The sequence below is a fragment of the Vidua macroura genome, chromosome 10 (genome assembly GCF_024509145.1).
Source record: "Vidua macroura isolate BioBank_ID:100142 chromosome 10, ASM2450914v1, whole genome shotgun sequence".
Taxonomy (NCBI): domain Eukaryota; kingdom Metazoa; phylum Chordata; class Aves; order Passeriformes; family Viduidae; genus Vidua; species Vidua macroura.
The window spans coordinates 11174252-11192813 of NC_071580.1; the positions used below are offsets into that span (position 1 = coordinate 11174252).

An 18562-nucleotide genomic window follows, 5' to 3' on the forward strand; every position below is an offset into this window, starting at 1 on the left:
TAAATGGCAGTGTAAGGAGTCCAAATTCCTAGTTATTTTTTCTCAGGTTAGTCCTGTTGCAAAAAGTAAAACCTCACCTCCCTCCCACTATGGTAACATCCAGAGCCCTACCTACATGAATTTATTAGCAATCTGTTGAGTCAAAGTTCTGAGATGTGTAAAAAAAATACTTAATTTGTCAGTAAGAGCCATTCAAATTCACTCTAATACAAATAATTTGATTTGTTCTGTTGAGAAATTAGCCCCTCTTCCTTCAAGCACAGATACCTCCCAGCCCTTGTTTTAAGAAGGGATCTGGGTAGTGGGAGGAGGATGTTGCTGCCCAGCTGGCAGGCTGTGGAGGTCTTGAGGGTACCCAGCCTCTCTGAATGAACACAGATGTGCTGCTGGATCCCAAAATGTGTTGTTCTAGCAAATTGTGCTGGTTGCATTGTGTTGGGGTGACTGAAGGACAGAACTCAGACTCCACTGGAATAACATCCCTATGGACTTGGATGGGATTTCCCCCGTATCCATTCTCTTAAAAAAAATAACCCCAGTGCATTTACCTTTCTCTTCCTTCCTTGTCTTCTCTCACATTGCTGTATGGACTTTCAGGAGCCTGTTTAACTCTGTCTCCTTGGGATGTTTCACACACACAGACTCCCTGACCCCATGGAGAGATAGAAACGCTTTTCTCCAGGCTCGCTGTGTCTTCCTTTTCTCCCATTGCACAGGGGAGCTGTACCTTGCATTGCAGCCCTGTTGAATAGTCCAGGAGGGTAATATTTCCCCCTTAGAAAACTTTTTTTTGCCCCCTCATTTGTCAGGTGCAATGACTCTGTAGTTGCTGACATGAAGTGTCAAAGAGCAGGAGGGAAACTCAACCCAACTGTGTTGGGTTTTGCACGGCCTGGTTTTTGGTGGTGATGGGGGGCCACAGAGGTGGCTTCTGTGGGAAGCTTCTAGAGGCTTCCACCATGTCCAGCAGAGCTGGTCCCTGGTGGCTCTGAAGATGGACATGCTGCTGGCCATTGGGCCAGTTGGAGAGGTTGGTGGCACCTCTGTGATAACGTATTTGGGAAGAGGATCAATTCAAAGTGGGGCAGGCACAGCTTTTCTTACAGTCAGAGAAGAGGAGGAGGTGAGGACATGTGAGGGAAACAACGTGGCAACACCAAGGTGAGTGGAGAAGGAGGGGCAGGAGGTGCTCCAGGTGCTGGAGCTGTGAATCCTCTGCAGGCCTTGGTGAGACCATGGTGAAGCAGCTGAGCCCCTGCAGCCCCTGGGGGTCCATGGGGGATGCAGAGATCCACCCACAGCCCATGGGGATCCATGGGGGATGCAGAGATCCACCCACAGCCCCTGGGGACCCACAGGGGATGCAGAGATCCACCCACAGCCTGTGGGGATCCATGGGGGATGCAGAGATCCACCCACAGCCCCTGGGTGTCCATGGGGGATGCAGAGATCCACCCACAGCCCCTGGGGGTCCATGGGGGATGCAGAGATCCACCCACAGCCCCTGGGTGTCCATGGGGGATGCAGAGATCCACCCACAGCCCGTGGAGGAGGTGCCCATGCTGGAGCAGATGGATGCTGGAGGAGGCTCTGATCCAGTGGGAGACCCAGTGGAGAGAGGGGCCTGGCTCCCAGGCTGGAGCAGCCTGGCCTTGCAGGACAGCACCCCATGGAAGACTGACCCACGCCACAGCAGTTTTGGGAGGGCTGTCTGCCCCTGGGAGGGACTCACATTGCAGCAGCTTTGGGAGGACTGCTGCTTGTGAGAGTGGAGCCACACTGGAGAAGTTCATGGAGAACTGTCTCCCGTGGGAGGGACCCCACAGTCTCACAGGGGAAGGACTCCTCTCCCGGAGCAGCAGAAGAAAATTTCAGTGACAAACAGACCCAAAACCTCCCCTGCCCTGTCTCCCTGTGCTGTTGGTGGGAAGGAAAGAGAGGCTGGGGGGAAAAAGGTGTTTTAAGGGCTTTCTTTTACTTCTCATTATCCTCTTGTGACTCTGCTGGTAATAAGTTCACTTTGTACCTCTAAGCTGAGCCTGTTTTGCCCTTGGAGTGTTTTTTCCTGGTCCTTGTCTAAACTCATGAACCCTTCATTAATTTCTTCTCTCCTCTGCCCAGCTGTGGCACGGGAGGGGAGGGTGAGCGAGCAGCTTTTGTGGGTGCCTGGCACTGGGCCAGAGTCAAACCACGACACCAACTTCCCAAAGATACTCAGTGATTGCTTCCTCTCAATGCAAAGATGTGAGCCAGCCCAGGGCTGGGGTCAGCACAGATTTGAGAATATGAAGGCATCTATGTCCTGGCATTAAAGGTGCTCAGAAATGAAAATTTCAGAGGCTTTTCAGATTTTTGGCCCTTTGCAGCAGGGCTTTAGTGCATAGCAGTATTTCCTTGTGTCTCTGCACCTCGTAGCCTTTGGAAATGTCAGCAGCGCATGTATTGCCTTTTGTTTGTCATTCAGCTGGAGAAATGAATTCATTGCCCTTGTGAGACCAATCATATTCTCCCCAAATAATTAATATTGATGACAGTCACAGCATACTGCTGCCTGCAGCTCCATCTCAGCTTTCCCACTGTGTAGGGCTGTGGGTCACAGAGCAGGAGCTCCTGGACTTCAAATTTCAGGGTGCTGTTCTTTGAAGGTTGAATTTCAAGACATACTGATGGGCCCAGTGCAGGCAGAGCCTGAGCAAGTTCCCTGTGATGGTGCAACTGAATATTTGCAGAGGGAAATGTTAGAGACATGGGGAGAAAAAGGAATACACATCACAGGGGGAAGGACTGTCTCACTCTTGTTTCTCTTCTCCTCCTTTTTTCTGTGTGTACACAGCTTTTTCTAGTCCCCTTTGTAGAATGTAACTACTATGCTGGCCAGAAAGGGACAGGTATGCCAAAGAAAGCTGCTCTGATAGTCACCAGGAGGACCAAGTGGGTTGGGAATGTGGATGGCTGGAAGGACCTCCAGAGAGCTGCTTTTAAGTGAGGTGCTGTCTTGGGGGAGGCTGGTAGCTCCTGGGCTTTCTATTTTTATATTGCTTTAAATTGATTGATGTATAAAGCACACTTGGAGCAGCCTGTCTGAGCTGCAGGACAGGGATTGAAGCATCTTGATGTCTTATTCTTGTTTGCTTTTACTTGTAAGGTTAAATGGGATTAAATTAACATGATTAATATAAGTACTAGGTGTGGAAATGCTGTGTGGCCCAAACTTGAAAAAGAAAAACTCATCTGACTTGCTTTTATCCTTGAATATGTTGCTCATCTCAGGATACCCAGAGTCACTTGAGGAAACCATTCTCTTATGCCTCAGGAAGAGCTGGGCTTCCCCACTGGCAGCAGCACGGGCAAACCTGGTGGTAGTGCTGGAGACATTGCAGCTGCCTGGGGAATTTGTGGCACCACAGGAAAGCAGATTCTTGGGAAGGGAAGTGAAAGACAGTGATGTGCTCTGGAGCGTGGTGGTGCTTGGAGGAATTTTGCCTGTTGTGTCCCTCTCTGGAGGAGCAAGAAGGGAAGGATGTTGTCTGAAAATGGAGCAGCCATCCTGGGAATCTGGTGCTCAAGCACTTAGTGCTGTGAGGGGAGGAGATGAAGTGAAGGAGCAGGTACATAGCTGCCAGCAAGGGCTTGAACTTAAGAAAAGAAACTCTTGGGGTGTTTTTGACACTGAGAGCCTATTGCAGGTGGTGCTGAGCAGGGCTGGGTACAGCCCGTGGCTCCACAAGGGAGATGTGGAATGGGGCTGCAGGGCACTGGTTGGACCAGGCGGGTCTTGCAAGGAGACACCTCCTGGGAAAGCTGATCTGGGGTTTGAGAGACCTGGGCCTGTCCTGAAAAAGGCATTAAACCCATCTGAAAACCTGTTCAAATCTGCATGGTGTTCTCTGGATTTAGAGATTTGTGCTGAGCTAGCTTGGGGCTGCTGCTGTGCAATCATTGCACAGTGTGGATGTGCTGCTGTGTCCACTGGGGCAGTGGAACAACCTCCTAGGGAGGGTAGTGGAGCTGCTTACATTGTAAAACCATTAAAAAGGTCAGGAGGCAGAATGTATAAATTAAATGCTTGTTGTCAGATGTCTCCAAGTGTTCTGTGACAGTTAATTGGAACTTCTCCAGTGAGGGAGATCTCACTTTGGATTCCTTAAGTCTTCTCAGGTCTTTGGGCCACACTGATTGCAGATTTCCTCTTTTCTGTGCAAAGATTGGTTTTTCAGTTTAGTTTGTGGTAGCACAATATGTGTGTGTTTCTCAGAACTCTCCCTTCACTATAACATAGCTGTCCAAAATAGAAGCATTGTGTCTGGCTTCATGTAAGATCTCCGCTCTCTTTGAAGCATGGTTGGAAACTTTTCATTCCCTGCCTATTCACACATAAAAAATAGACTGACTTAGCTGGATACCTTTTGCTTAAACACAGAAGTGCTCTTGTAGCTTTAGTGTTTGAACTGCTCAGTGGCCAGCATGGATCCATTTGTAATCTGTGCTGTTTGATTTTATAGCTGTGGCTCTACTTGCCCCTCTCCAGGCCACTCCACAGATCTCTAGGCAATAGTCCCAGCTGCTTATTTGACTTGTCCAGGTGTGCACATTTTGTAGAGGTGACAGAGAGCTCATTTATTTTCGATGTATGAAATGTAGTGTGCTCTGCCTGCTAAATTGGTGGCAGAGTATAATCAGTGGCACCCTGGACTCCAGCAGAGCAGTGTGCAAGATCTGTAGCATTTCTACTTTTCCAAGTCCTGAGGGGACCCCAGGAGAACTGCAAAGGGAAGCAGGGGATTACAAATTTCTTCAGGTACATTTTCAAGCCCCCCCTCCACTTCTCTCCACATGCCTAGATTGCACTTCTTTCTTTTGTGAGGGTGAAAAAAGCCTTCTTCCTCTGAATTCTCGTTGTTAACGTTAAATCTGCCGAGCCAAAAGGATGCCAGGAGATGGTATGTAAATGCCAATAGCAAATCACAAATTCCCTGCCTGGAAATCTCACCTCCATGTCCCAAACATTGGCACTGGCACTGGCAAATCTTGCACTATCAAGGAGGCTCCCAGGAATGACTCACTGTGAATGAAACTCTCCAACATTTTTCCCTGAGTCTCTGAGCTTGAGGGGAGGCTGCTGCCATCTCTGCCCTGGGGAGCTCTTGGTGCTCTTGGACAGGCAGCCTTGCTTCTGCAATTTGTGCTGCTCCATTGAAGGAGAAATAGCTTGGGATCACCTCCCATGGTGGCTCTGGAGCATCACACTGCTGAGCTTGTTCATCCCCATGTTGGGGATTTTGTAAAATGTCATTATTAAAAAACCATCAGGCTGCAGCCCTTGGCCTGGATGTGCAGGCAGGAAGCCAGGGAGGGGCCGTGGTGGGCGACAGGCAAATGGAGCTACCTTGGATCCTGGTGTCATGTCCTTGGCTGGCAGTGAGCTGGCTGAGCCACTGGTTAAGACTATTTCCAGATTTTCTTGTGTGTTTGGTTTTGGTTTGGTATTTTTGTCCTTTAGGGTAGTCAGTAGCTCTGGCTGTAAAGCTGTGTGCCAATGGCCAGGTCTGACCAAGCAAGGCAGAAAATCCTTTGTGCTGGTGACAGGAGATACCTCTCACCAGGGCAACTTTCCATCTGACTCCCACTAGTTTAATTCTTGTTCCCCTCTGCAAAAGCAGGTGTATATCTGCTGTGATTCTAGCTGGTGAAAAGCTTTCAGGCCGTTCAAATTTCAGCATTTGCTGTAGTTCTGATTACATAAATTACTTTTGTAATAGAAATATTTCAGAACAAATTCCTTTCAGCCTGCTCTGATGTCAGGCATGCGATGGCCTGGTGAGTGCAGCTACCCTGGCACAAGTGGGACTCCAGCAGGGACTGATTTTGCAGGTCCCTGCCTTAGATGTATCACAGTGTCAAAGTGACTGGGTCACACCTATGGCTCCTGTGATATCCCTGATTGCAGGGCAGGCTTCAGCTTTGCTTGATTCCTGCTGAGATGTGCCTGGCTGTTTGGGAGCTGCTGCCAAGACAAATTGGGCTCCTTGCCCTCAGGAGAGATGTGCATGTTTTTTCCAAGGACAGCATTGGAGCCCTCTGGTCAATGTGCCTGTGTTTGAAGTGATGAGTGTGGCGTAGCATGCACGAGAGCAGGGAAAGTGCTGCGAGCTGCTTTTGGTGCTCATCATCAAACTGCTGCTGGATTCCTCCCTGCTCTGTTCCTGGGAGTCATCTGGGGATGAAAATTGCTGTGAATGTGGTTATTCCTCCTGGGGAGTAAAGGCTGGACTTCCAAAAGCCATGGCCTCTCTTTCTGCCTAGGTGTCACATTCTGTTCCTCTGGAGGGCTGTCCCTGGGACTGACCAGTTCTGTGCAGGAGGGGCTCCCCTTTGGGCAGGGCAGAGTGGGACCATGGGCACCACAGCAAAGGGCAGTGCCAGGCAGTGCCCACGTGGCCTCTGGAGGAGATTCAGGGTCAGAGAGACACTCTGCAGGCCCTGGCTAAGTGGCACCAAGATGGTTTATGCTGCAGTAATCCCTCCTTTTGTCTGACTTACTCCTGCACATACTGAAAAGCAAAAGTGTTTCCTGGGGGGCTGAAGGGCCTTTTCCCATTTTCCATTAGTGTTTTTGCTGTTACTTTTCTGCAGCTGCTTTTTCAGGCTGCCCTTTGTCTGCCTTTTGGATTCTTTGAATTTACTTGAACTGTACATCTATTTTTCCCCATAAGAAAACCCAGCAAACTCATCGAGCAGCTTTCTCCAAAGCTGCTGTGTGATGATGCAGGGACCCAGGGCTTGTGGGCACGCTGTGACTGGGAGAGGAGAGCTGAGCCCCTTTCCTGAGCACCAGCTCTGCTCTGCAGCCCATCAATCAACCTTCATCTCCAAGGTGCCATAGAACCAAAGCATTTCCTAAGTTAGCCCACTCCAGATTTTGCCAGCCTTCCTGTGTCTGTATCCTACTTTTTGGGGCTCTCAACTGCTTTTGAGTTGGGAGAGAATTACAGAAAGAAAATACTATGCAAAACATGCTTTGGCTGGAATGATTTATTTCCTCTTTCAGAAACTGCTTTATTTGATACTCCCTTGCAGTCAGAGCACTTAGTTGCAAGGTTCTGAAGGGTGCTTTCGTTCTGCAGGCTGTAGTGTGACTTCTCCATGAAAAGCAAAACAACCTATCACCTCTCCCTAGAGGCCTCTGGTTAGGAGGGACAAAGGCATTTTTCCTGGAAAATGCAGCATTGTTCTGTAGAATTGGTACAGTGTCTTTGAGAATAGGTGTGCTTTGTTAGTAGTTACTTTGAGTGCAGTTCTCTTCGTTAATTACTTGACATCTGTCTTTGGTTTTATAATTGCTGGTAAAGTGCGTGGGCTTTGCAGAGTCCATGCTGCTAAAGGCAGGAGGGAATGATGCCTTGCTGAGGTCTCTTTGGCAAGGGTGTTTTATTAAAAGGTGATTTATATAAAAATATTCATGTTTTTTTCTGACAGAAAGGCCACCAGTATCAAATGAAAAAAATTAGACTTTCCACCCCCTTTGATGTTAAGAGCATGAGACACGTCCATGATTGTGCTTCCCCCCACCCCACTTTTCTTTGCTCCTCAGTAGACAGAAGGTGAAAGTTTGAAGAAAAAAGTGCTCCGGAAGGAAAAGGGAACAATTTCTGATTTGAAATAAATGAACATTTCAAGTTAAGTCCTTAAAAAAAAAATTCTAGCAAGGGCTGTGATGGATCATTTTCCCTAACCACTCTATGAATTATTATTAAAATGTTAATTTATGGAGACATTAAGAGCACCTCAGAGTATATTGGTCTCGTGAGAAGTTCCTGGAGTGCTGAGGATGTATCAGTGCTCTCCATCTGCCTTCTGGCTGCTCTGATTGCCTGCTTTCTAGCTGCAGTGTGATTTCTGAGCTGGTAACTCTCCTGCTCACTGATTTTATTCTCCTTTTATTTTTATTTGCACCGGCTAGATGCAGTTGGGTAAAGCCTTCTGCTGCAGCTTGGATTTGCACTCCCTGGCCTCTAGCTCCTTCGGTTGCAGCCACAGAAGCTGGTGTTTGGTGCAGTTCTACAGAATTGCGCAAAAAGTTCATCAGACGCCACTGGAATTGCATCACAGGCAGGAAAAATGGCAACATGCTCTGTCCTGTCACGAAACACAGAAGCAGGTTGCTGGAAAAGGTTGAGAAAACTCTGCTGTTCCTGGCAACACCAGGGTGGGTTGTAGTTCTGTGGTGTGAGGTTCTTAAGGGCATTGCAAAACCCACCCATCTCTGCAGCAGGATGCAATGCTCTTCTCCTGTGTCACCACTGGACTGCTGTGGGAAGACTTTTTTATTTGGGGCAATATCACAGGTTTGGGGCTATTTGGGTTTTGGAGTATTTTTGAGTAATCGTATGCCACAGGAATGGAGCTGGGCTGGCAGATTCTGGCATGGTCAGGGCATCCAGAAAGTTGTGATGCCTCCCCTTGACCAGCCCTTGACTCTGTGCCTGTCCCTTCCATGGTCCTTTGCATTTTGTGTAGAGTGGGAGCAGCCAGGGCTGTGGTCAATTGTGTCCCTTCTCAGTAATGGAGAAATTGCTGTAATCTGACAGGCTCTGTGTCTGTCTGTCTCCACTGATAATATCTCTGGAAAGCCTGGAATGAACCAGAAGTAAATCACTCTCTGTGTAAGGCTTCTGATTTTATAGCTGGGTAGAGCAAGGAAAAAAGGGTTTTCCTACTAGTAGGCAGAGCATGGAAATCTTGGATACCTTGCTCATAGGAACAGAGACCTGGTGGCTCTGTGAGACAGTTGAAAGGAGCATGTTCCTGTGAGCACAGCTAATGGATGTAAATATTAGCTCACTGCAGAGTTCATGTATCACCGAGTGAAGTGTAGTAGTTTATTTTGGCCTCAGGCCACGCAAATGGCCTTGCTCAATACAAGGGAAACTCATCCAAAGTCTGTAGTTGTTCCTGCTTGCTTCAGGGCTGAATTCAGTCTGATTTGTGCAAAATGCAGGAGAGAGTCACTGGAAAATAAGGGTGAGTTAGGACACGCTGTGCATTTAGCTAATGACAAATGGAGAGGGAACCATGAGGGATCTTGATTATGGGAATGATTCCCTGCCACTCTACACCCCCTCTCTTCAAGCATCTCAGTTACCAAAAGTTCCTTAATTCCTACCAGAACTGCAGCAATCTGGATCTCTCTGTCCAATCTGATGGCATAAAAATGTTTTATCTTTCTTCAGCATTTCCAAGGGGTGGGAGTACTTAATATTGTTTCTTCCCTATGGAGTCTTAAGTAACATTGGGAGCTGGTTGTAGGTGGCAATAGAGAAGGGTTTGATAAGCAGCTGGCATTTCAGTTTGGAGGAAGGTGGTAAGGGATGATCAGCCCTCTCAGCTGGACCCCAGGGGAAAAAAACCCTCACTTTCTTCCTTGCTTCTTGACCATGTTTGAAGCCTGATGGCTTCAGAGGCAGTGTGCAGCCCTTTCCATGGATTGTGCAGGGAAGAACTGGCATGCTTCAGATTTCCTTTGTCTCTTTCGGATGAGCCCAGCAGAGGGAAGGCATCGCACAAAGGCTTTTCAGATGTAAGCACTGAAAAGGAAGATTCAATATCCGCTGCTGGGTTTTGAGTAGTGCAGTTCACGTGTTGCATTCTTGTTAATCTCTGCAATCTGTGCAATTTTAGGTGTTCTCTGCTTATGCTCAAAGCCCTTCTGTGTACTGCATATATTCTGGACAGGTTTTTGAGGTAGGTGTTTAAGGGAGCTCTGTGGCTTCTCTCCCCACACTTTTAACACACCCTGATGGAGTAGGTTTCTCTGTCATCTCATGAGCACAGTATTCCTGACAGTATCACCATGCTTATTACTGCATCTGCCTGGCAGAGCTGAGATGCTTTGATGAAGTTCAGCCTTTTAACCATCTCTTCTCCCTTTATGATCTGACAGCATGCAGGAATATCAAATGTGACCTTAACCCCTTTAAAGAGAGCATCTAGTAGATGTCAGTTTTCATGACTACCAGCTTATAAATTACATCCTGAAAAACCTAGAAACAGAGGGATATTTAATTCCAGTGAGTGAGCAGCTCTGAGAGCCGAATGCCAGATACTGGAGTGGGCAGCCAGTGAAACTCTGGCAGTGTACATTTATCTCAAATTAGAGGGAATTGTGTTCTGTAGTGGGAATGGAAAAGTTTGGGATTGTTTTTTGCTTATCACTGCTGCTTAGAAAGTATAAACCTTTGTTTAGAGCCTTTCTAAAAAGTGTACAAACCTGGCATTTGTTTACTCCTGCGAGTTCCAAGGAGGGTTTGACTGGGAAGAGCTGGTGAGGCCCTGTCTTGCCTCCACTGCCTGCAGGAGCAGGTTGAAGCAGGCTCTGGCAGCCGGCCCCTTTGCAGGTCACTGGCAGCACACCTTGCCAATTGGGACTGCTCTGGTGTGGCTGTCCTGTCAGGGTGTCGGACACGCATTCAGTGCAGATGTGCTGCAGCCGCTGCCAGCGCTCTCTGTACTTGTTCTTAGAGATGACCAGAAGGAGGACTCGGCAAAGGACCTTCTTTTGGGAGTCAAAGCTTGGGAATTGTAGCCTGCAAACATCCGTTTGACTCCTTGTGCTCCCTGATACAGACTATTCTGATGACTTAAATCAATGAGCTGGACTATCCTCTTCAGAGCCATCACCTCCCAGGCTTGGCAAGCTGCCTGCAGGCAGAGTGGTGCTGCCATGTGGGTGCTGTTCTTAAGGAACCTTAATGAAATAAAACAGGGATGTGCCAGAATTAAAGGATCACTGGGTGAATGGAAGAATAAACATATAGAGTTAAAAAATGGCCTGCAGTAGTAAAACAGTGTCAAACAACCAGGTCTGTGTGCTTTGTCTCCCAGGATGAAGATGGTCAGTGTCCTGCTGGTTTCGCTCTGGCTGTCCATGGTCACCCCTGGCAGAGGCTCAGGTAAGGATGTGACATGTGATGGACCTGCCCACTTACTGTGCAGAGAAGAAAACTGTCTGCAGTGAGTTTTGAGCATTTACAGCATTTCTGGATTAAATGGTTGTGTATAAAATACTTTAGTGAAATGCATGAACACAATGTTGGTTCTGGGGGGCTGTTGTACAATGCTCTGTGTAGAGACAACCAGTGTGGTGTAAACAGGTGCATGAGCAAATAGCAACAGCACCTCGACCCAAAAGTGCTTTGCAAATTCCAGCTGTTTCCTTTGTCAGTATTGCCCTTCTGTGAGGGGTGAATCCAGGGCTTGGCCCTTGGAGCTGCCTTGTCACTGAGCTGCAGGAAGGACCCAGGCTTGAACCTGAACTCTGCTATCCCTGCTTGGATCTGGAGGGGACTGAGATTCAGCTCTCCAATTCTGACTCATGCCTTAGCAATGCAAGGGGAGAGGGGAACTTCTAGAGTAAGAGGAGCTCTGATACCCGTCTCACTGAGTCACTTTCCTGACAGGAAATATGTTGTCATGCTCGCAGCTCCTCTGGCACTCGTTCAGCCCAGCTCTTGTGAAGAGGCAGATTGTGCATGTCTCGGCTCCGGACTTCCTATTTGGGGGTGGAAGGAGACAGCACGATTTGCAGGAGGCAAGTGGAAAGGGGGAGGGAGGAAAGAACAGGAGCTGGTTTTATGGGAGGAAATGTTCAGAAATAAGGGCTGTACAGGGGTTTGACGAGTCCCCCCATGAACTCTTGTCCCTCTGCAATGCTGGCAAACAAGCAGTTAGAATATACCCCGAGCAGATGAACAGCTCTTCTGTCATTCTCTCTTGGACCACACTGAATTATTGTGGGCCACATTCACAACGTGCACTTCAACAAGGTTCATCTCAGTGCAGTGTTCATTGCAGAGGCTGAAGCCTGGGAGGTTTTTCTCCTTGGGTTGCCCAAGGGCTGCAGGCACTCACAGGAGGCTGTGATCTTTACTGGGGAATGTCCTATCCTCACTAACACGGGCTGGGTGGGAGTGGTGAGCAAAGGGGAAACAGCAAAGGAGAAAGAATACACGGCCTAGGTCTCCTCCACTAAGCCCTAGGCAGTGGGAGCGTGTGGGGAAGGAGGGACCCAGCGACATGGATCTCAGCTGCTCGCTGGGAAAATCCCTGCTTTGCTTGTGCTTCTGGACGAGCTGTTCTGCTCTCCACCAACGCAACATCCTCCTCCTGCTGAGGCAGCATTACAACACCCCACGTGCAGTCATCTTGGGATTTTGCAGAAATGAGAGGTGGGTGCAATTGAATCAGGATTGCCCAGGAAATGTTAGAGCAGCTCTAAAAGCTAACACAGTTGGCTGGGAAGAAGCTGGTTTCAGAAATTAGCACCCTGGCATTTGGGTCACACAGGCTTGTGCCAATTGATCTGGCAGAACCAGAACCCTCCATGCATTTCTGTAGGGCATTTAGTACTTTTTAAACATTTCTTCTTTAGCAGAGATTTGCTGTACAAGGTGGCTAGAACCTTTGTAGAGTGCTGCAAGAATGTAAGTCAAGTCTCAATACATGAGACACATGATCAGTTAAAATACACTTCTCCTGCAAACCCACTGCAGTGTGTGCATTAAATTTCCTGCAGGTCTGTGGATGTCAGACACACTCTTCAGTTCAAAGCTTCCTTTTTGTGCCATGGACAACCGGTTTGGGCTGTCAGAATGTCTTTTGTTATTCATGATGGGCTTGGATGGCTGTTTGTACTTGGATGGAGGGGCAGCCGTCTGTGCAGCCCTCTGTTTCACTGCAGGGTTTCCTGGGACTGGCACCAAAAGGAGACTGGAGCTCGTTTCACCCTTGCAAAGTCATAAATACATAGCAGTATGGTAGTGGCCTTGTTCTGGAAATGTCACAGCATTTGGGCTTGCTTTTCCTTCTTGGAGCAGGGTATGTAGGTGGAGGGAGCAGAGCTGAGCTTATCTGGAGCGAATGCAGAAGGACTGTGCACTGTCTACAGGTGCCCTGGTGGTCACCTAACATCAAGCAGGGCCATGGAGATGGGTAGCTCTCACTGGGGAGCCTGGTTCCTGGGATATTTAACATGTGTGACTTGGTAGACATTTGTCATTTCAGCTGAGTCCTTTTCTGTGCTTTGACTATTAAGTCATGTAATGCTGTATTGTTGAGACCAACTCTCTATCCAGCCCAGGATGGACTGAGGAAGGCTGGAGGCAGGGACAGGAGTCATCTTGTGGTTTGCTGCCACTTTTCCTGCCTCTGCCATCCTTCCCAGTGGAGCAATCTGGTCAGCAGTACTGACCAGGGACTGCCCAAGCCAGGGGTGCCAGCTCTGCTGAGTCCCAGGTTCTGTGAGCTTACAGAGGATGTGAGGAACCAACACTTGCTAAATTTCAGCTCTAAAATACCAGCATTGCTCTGGCTGCAAGTGGCCTTTCCATCTAGTTAAGCCACTATGGCTGTCAGTCTCTCTGGCAGCGTGTCAGAAAGCTTTAGCGTTATGTTTCACCCTGGTTCCTACTGGAGAGACAAATCCACAAACTTTATTTCCCCTCCAGATTTTGCCTACAGCACTGTGGCTCTAAACATCTGCTCTCTGGGCTCTGCTGTTTCTGCTGCGTATGGAGGCTGGTGCTGAAACAAAATCAGTTGCTGAAAGGGAGGTGCAAGCTGTATGAGGGAAGAAATGTGATCTGAGTAGTGTAGAGTAAGAGATGTAGAGCCTGAGACTGAATTTATGCCTGAGTCTTCCGTTCGCTCACGCTGAACACGTGGGCAGATCTTTTCCTAGTCTTGAGAGCATCCATGATCTGCAGTGCATGGAGTGCACGAGTGCATCACTCATGACCTTTGGTCAGTGTTTACAGTGGTAGTCAAGGTCTTCTGCTTTCCTTGGCTAACTAAGCCATCCTTAAGATGGAACTCATGTTGTAGGATGCTTAATGAACCCAGATGTTCTGATAGCCAGGGAAGGATAACAAAACCGATGGACCTGGGTCTGGTTGTACAGTAGTTTCTTTGGCACTACTGAAGTCATATAAATATACACTGGCTCAAAAGAGATGAAAAATCAGTCAGACAAAGAACATAACAACCACTATGAATACAGAATAATGTTATCTTCTGGTTTCTGAATGAAGCTGGCCAATGTTAGATACCCACTTATAAATATGATATGGCTGTAATTGTGCTTCTTGTTCCATTTTTTCCTCTCTGTTAACCAGAGAGGAAAGCTCTCTTCCAAGAGCTTTTGTAGTGTGAAGGCTGGGGAAATGACTGTGGTTGGGAGTACTATCTTAGGGAATTGCAAAAGCAGAAGAATATCGCTGCCGGGAGAGGAGGAGCAGCCTCATGCTGATTATCTAATGGACCCATGTAGTGTGAGCAGGTACCTGTTGTGCATAAACAGCCCTTTGGTAGGGAGAATCATCATGTGTGCATAGGAAATGCCTCTGTAGCTCCCTTGGGGGCTATCAGACAGCCTGAGTGGTAGGATGAGCCCAGGACTGGGCCAGAATGATACCCCAGCATGGCAGGTACTGGCTGGAAGGCAGGTAGGAGTTTGTCTACTGGGAGCTTTATTTCAGGCTTTGCTGTTATTTGTTGGATTGTGAACATGTCTATTTACACTTCCCCATATCAGAGGCTTTCAGCTACTTTGGTTTTGTCTGCTCTGAAGTTGGCTCCAAAGTGCCAGACGTCATCAATGCTTCTGGGTTCAGGTGGTGGCTGGAGCAGTGGAGTTCTGGCTGCAGTGAGAAAGAAACAGAGGTCTAGCTCCAGAGGTCAGAGCCACTGCCTGCACTGTCTCTCCCAAGTGCTGAAGTGCACTGTGGATCTCATGCTTAGCAGAGAGGCAGAACAGTTACTTTTGGCCAGGGGAAATTTGCAGATTAATAAATTACTGTCTGTAAAACACTTTGAAGATGGAAAGCCCTGTGCAGCTCCTCAGGATTATTACTATATGGCTCTTACTCTACTGATGGGGTTCCAGTTGCTTTATTTTCCTTATGATTTGTGACAGCCCCAGAAGCTGAGAAGCTTATTTTAGTGTGTAAAGTCAAAAGAAAAACAGATTAAACTGCATTATTGTTTTCTAAAGAGACTAAATCCCTCCCCCACCATCATCTCCTGGGATTTCCTGACTTCCTCCTACTCTTCCAATCTCAGCTTCTTGCTGTCCTAATTTAGGACGTGATTTTATAACCATCCATACCCATCTGTGAGCTACTGTGGTTGTAGAAGTTTATGGCACTTGGGTGCATGAAGTCATTGACACTGAGGGTGTTGAAAGCTGCACAGCCCTGGAGTGGATGGAGATAAAACCCATGGAGCAGAGCTGACCTGCATGCAGATGTGTCCCCACAGCCACCAGCTTCCCTCCAAATCAGCCAGAGCTGTGCCCACTGAGGAGATAAAACCTCACATCTGCTTCTTGTCAGCTGAGGAAATGGGTTGTAAGAAGTGAGCTCTGTGCAGGCATCATGGTGTGACCTATCTGCATGGAAGTGCAGGAGCGTGTGGAGGAAAGCAGCCCTTTCTGGGTGTGTTGCTGATATAGTATTGAACAGTCACTTTTGCTCTTGTGTGTGTATCAAATAGGGCATCAGGGAGCTGTCATGTCCCCCTGCCACAGCCACAGGGCTGTGCTCTCACTGTCAGAGGTTTCGTGGCACCCAGGTGACTCTGCTGGACTCTTGGACCCTTGTAGTGCATTTTACTGCCTGCTGCGTTTGCTTGGTTCCCATCCTTGTCTGAGGACAACTGCTGCAGCATCTTTGTGATGCAGACATCCCTGTGGGATGGACAGGGAAGAATTGCTGACTGTATTTTAAAGCACCTGGCTAAGTGCACTAACTGGGCTGCATGGGTTTAGCTAAGCAAGCCTGTTGGCAGAGCCAGGAGTTAGCCTGGCCCTTGTCAAGTCCCAGTGCGGTGTCCCAGGCACGCAAGAGCCCCTGCCAGTTTAAGCAAGCTCAGCAGTGATGCTGATCAGATAAACCCCATTTTCATGCTGCCTCTCCTACAGATGACTTTGCAATGGGGTGTTCCATTTCCTGTCCCTCTCCTCTTCCTATGCTGCTCTGCTTTGCTTCACACATAAATTTTCTCAATGAAGTGGGATGGAAAGTAGATGTTTGCTCTTCTTATCCTTCAGGGAAACAGTTCATGCCCCTACCTTTATCGTTTTGATCTCAAATTCAAAGAAAGCCTCCAGAAAAATATGTCAAGCTTGCTAGAGAAATCTGAATATAAACTTTTTTTGGGTTTGTTTTTTTTTTTTTTTTTTTTTTTTTTTGGCCCAGTTGCTGGGGGTAACCAAAATACTCTGCCACATGCAGTAAACAGCTTTATGCACAGATAGAGAGTGAAGTCACAGAGCTCACTGTGGGGGAGTTTTAAGAGACACAAATAAAGACTACCCTGTGTTACAGGCTGTGCTTGATGAGATAAGGCGATTCAGAGTCAGAAGCTTTGGGCTCCATTACAGAATCATAGTTTTTTTGATGTCTTGCTTTGGCTGCTTCCCCTGAAGTCAACAGAAGTTTATGCAGTCAGCTTGTTTTCCATGACTTTGGCAGAGGCAGGTTTTCACACCTGTTTAAATTAGTCATTCAGGGTCTAAAGTTAATCAACTGCCATGTACAGGTGCTTTTCAAAACTGAGCTATTCTGCAACAGAAGGTCCTTTTCCTTCTTTTCTGAGCTGCCCTACCTATTCAAATGATAAAAGCACTTGGGGAGAGAGAGAGAGGCCATCCTATTGTGCAGCATCCAGATGAGAGACTTCTGTGGGGGCATCACAGCTCAGTGGCAGCACAAGAGGAATATGATGAAACTTGGGAGAAGTGTAAAATCATGTCACCAATGCCATCACAGCAGAACTACATGGATGGGGTTGGGCTGTGTAGGAAGTTTGTGCCAGGACCACTTCCACCTCCTTGCTCTACTGGAGAGGCTGTGGGAGGAAGGCAGTGGGGTTATGAGAGGCCTCTTTGGATGCGTTTCCACTGGAAGTGAGATTATAAATTTCTGCAGAGTTGGCACAGCTTCTAGGCTGAGCCTCCAAGGCAGCATTCAGCTACAACCAGTTTTTAGGTGTTCTGTGGCCACCGTCACTGCTGCAGAAGTAGTGAGAGCAAACGGTGAGAATCAGCTGATCTTGACAACTTCTGTGTCATTCCCACCCATCTCAGCGTGTTTTGGTTTGTGCCTCTTCTTCCAGTTAAGGGCAGAGCTTCTCATTTGTTTTGTTCCATGCTTCTCTTCTTCTGCCCTGTTGTATGGTCAGATGGGAATACTACTGAGCAGAGAACACAGCCAGGGAACAGGGGGTGGTCTCGTGCAGGATGGAAAAGGAAGAATGCAGACACAGTGGGGAGAGTGGGTGCTCCTGGCACTGGCATGAATGGGAGATGCACCCACACGTGGTGCTGGCCACAGCTGGTGCCTCCTGTGCTCACAGCATGGCTTCTCCATTCAGCCTGGCTTCCTCTCCTTCCTTCTCACTCACTGAGCTTGAAAGATGGTGGTGAAGAAATTTTTTTTTTAAGGTAGTAATGATTAATTCTTGCTTAATTGCTTTGTGTGATCAGCTTTTTCTGCTTTATCGATGCTGATTTGTGCATCATGATAACAGGCTGGCCTTGCTGTGTGCCTCCCGGGTAGAGTCTGCCTCATACCAGCTTTGCTTTAAGGTTATGCAGCAGGGACAGATGAAGAAAGTAGGAAGCTGTTGAGAAAAGACTTGGCAACCCCAAAAAGCCAACTGTGTCATGGGTCACAAGAAAAGAAGTGTGGCCAGGAGGTCAAGGGAGGCGATTCTGCCCCTCTACTCTGTTCTGGTGAGACCCCACCTGCAGTGCTGTATTCAGCTCTGGGGTCCCCAGCATGCAAAGGACACGAATCAGTTGGAGTGAGTCCAGAGGAGGGCATGAAGTTGACCTGAGAGCTGGAGCACCTCTCCTATGAAGACAGGCTGAGAGAGCTGGGTCTGCTCAGCCTGGAAAGGAAATGGCTCTGAGGAGACCTTAGGGCCCCTTCCAGTACAGAAAGCTGCAGAAGGACTTCTCCCAAGGGCATGTGGTGATGGGACAAGGGAGGATGACCTTAAGCTTAGGGAAGGTTGGTTTAAATTTGATATTAGGAAGAAATTCTTTGCTGTGAGGGTGGTGAGGCACTGGAAGAAGATACCCCGAAAAGCTGTGGATGACCTATCCCTGGAAGTGTTCAATGCAAGGTTAAATGGGTTTTTAAGAAATGTGGTCTAGAGGGAGATGTCCCTGCACCCACAGCAAGGGTGTTTTTTAAGGTGATTTTTAAGGTTCCTTCCAACCAAATCATCCTACAGCTCCATCTTAGGCTGCAGCTGAAGTGGTGTAAGAAACAGGGATCATGAATCTGGCAGCACTGATGGCAGTGTCCTGCTGCCACTTCATGGTCCCAGTCTGCATGCAAGGCAGGCCCCCTCAAGGCACATGAAATCAAGGTGGGCATCCTTATCCTCACCCTTCTGCCCTGCCTGCACTTTGTCTTCCAGTTCTGGAGATGGGTGTTTCTTCCACCATGCAGCCTCCCTCTATGATCCTCACCCCTTTTCCTAAGCAGGGCTGTGCAAA

General features: G+C 48.1%; 1 protein-coding gene across 3 annotated transcripts in view; it reads left to right on the top strand.

The window, feature by feature from the left end:
• Nucleotides 1–18562, top strand: part of IL1RAP (interleukin 1 receptor accessory protein) — a 50134-nt gene that overhangs the window by 6351 nt on the left and 25221 nt on the right. For all 3 annotated transcript variants that reach the window (XM_053986539.1, XM_053986540.1, XM_053986538.1), the window contains exon 2: nt 10882–10949. In XM_053986539.1, the coding sequence (XP_053842514.1) occupies nt 10883–10949 (67 nt within the window). In that variant the 5' untranslated portion in view covers nt 10882. The remainder of the gene's footprint in view (nt 1–10881; nt 10950–18562) is intronic.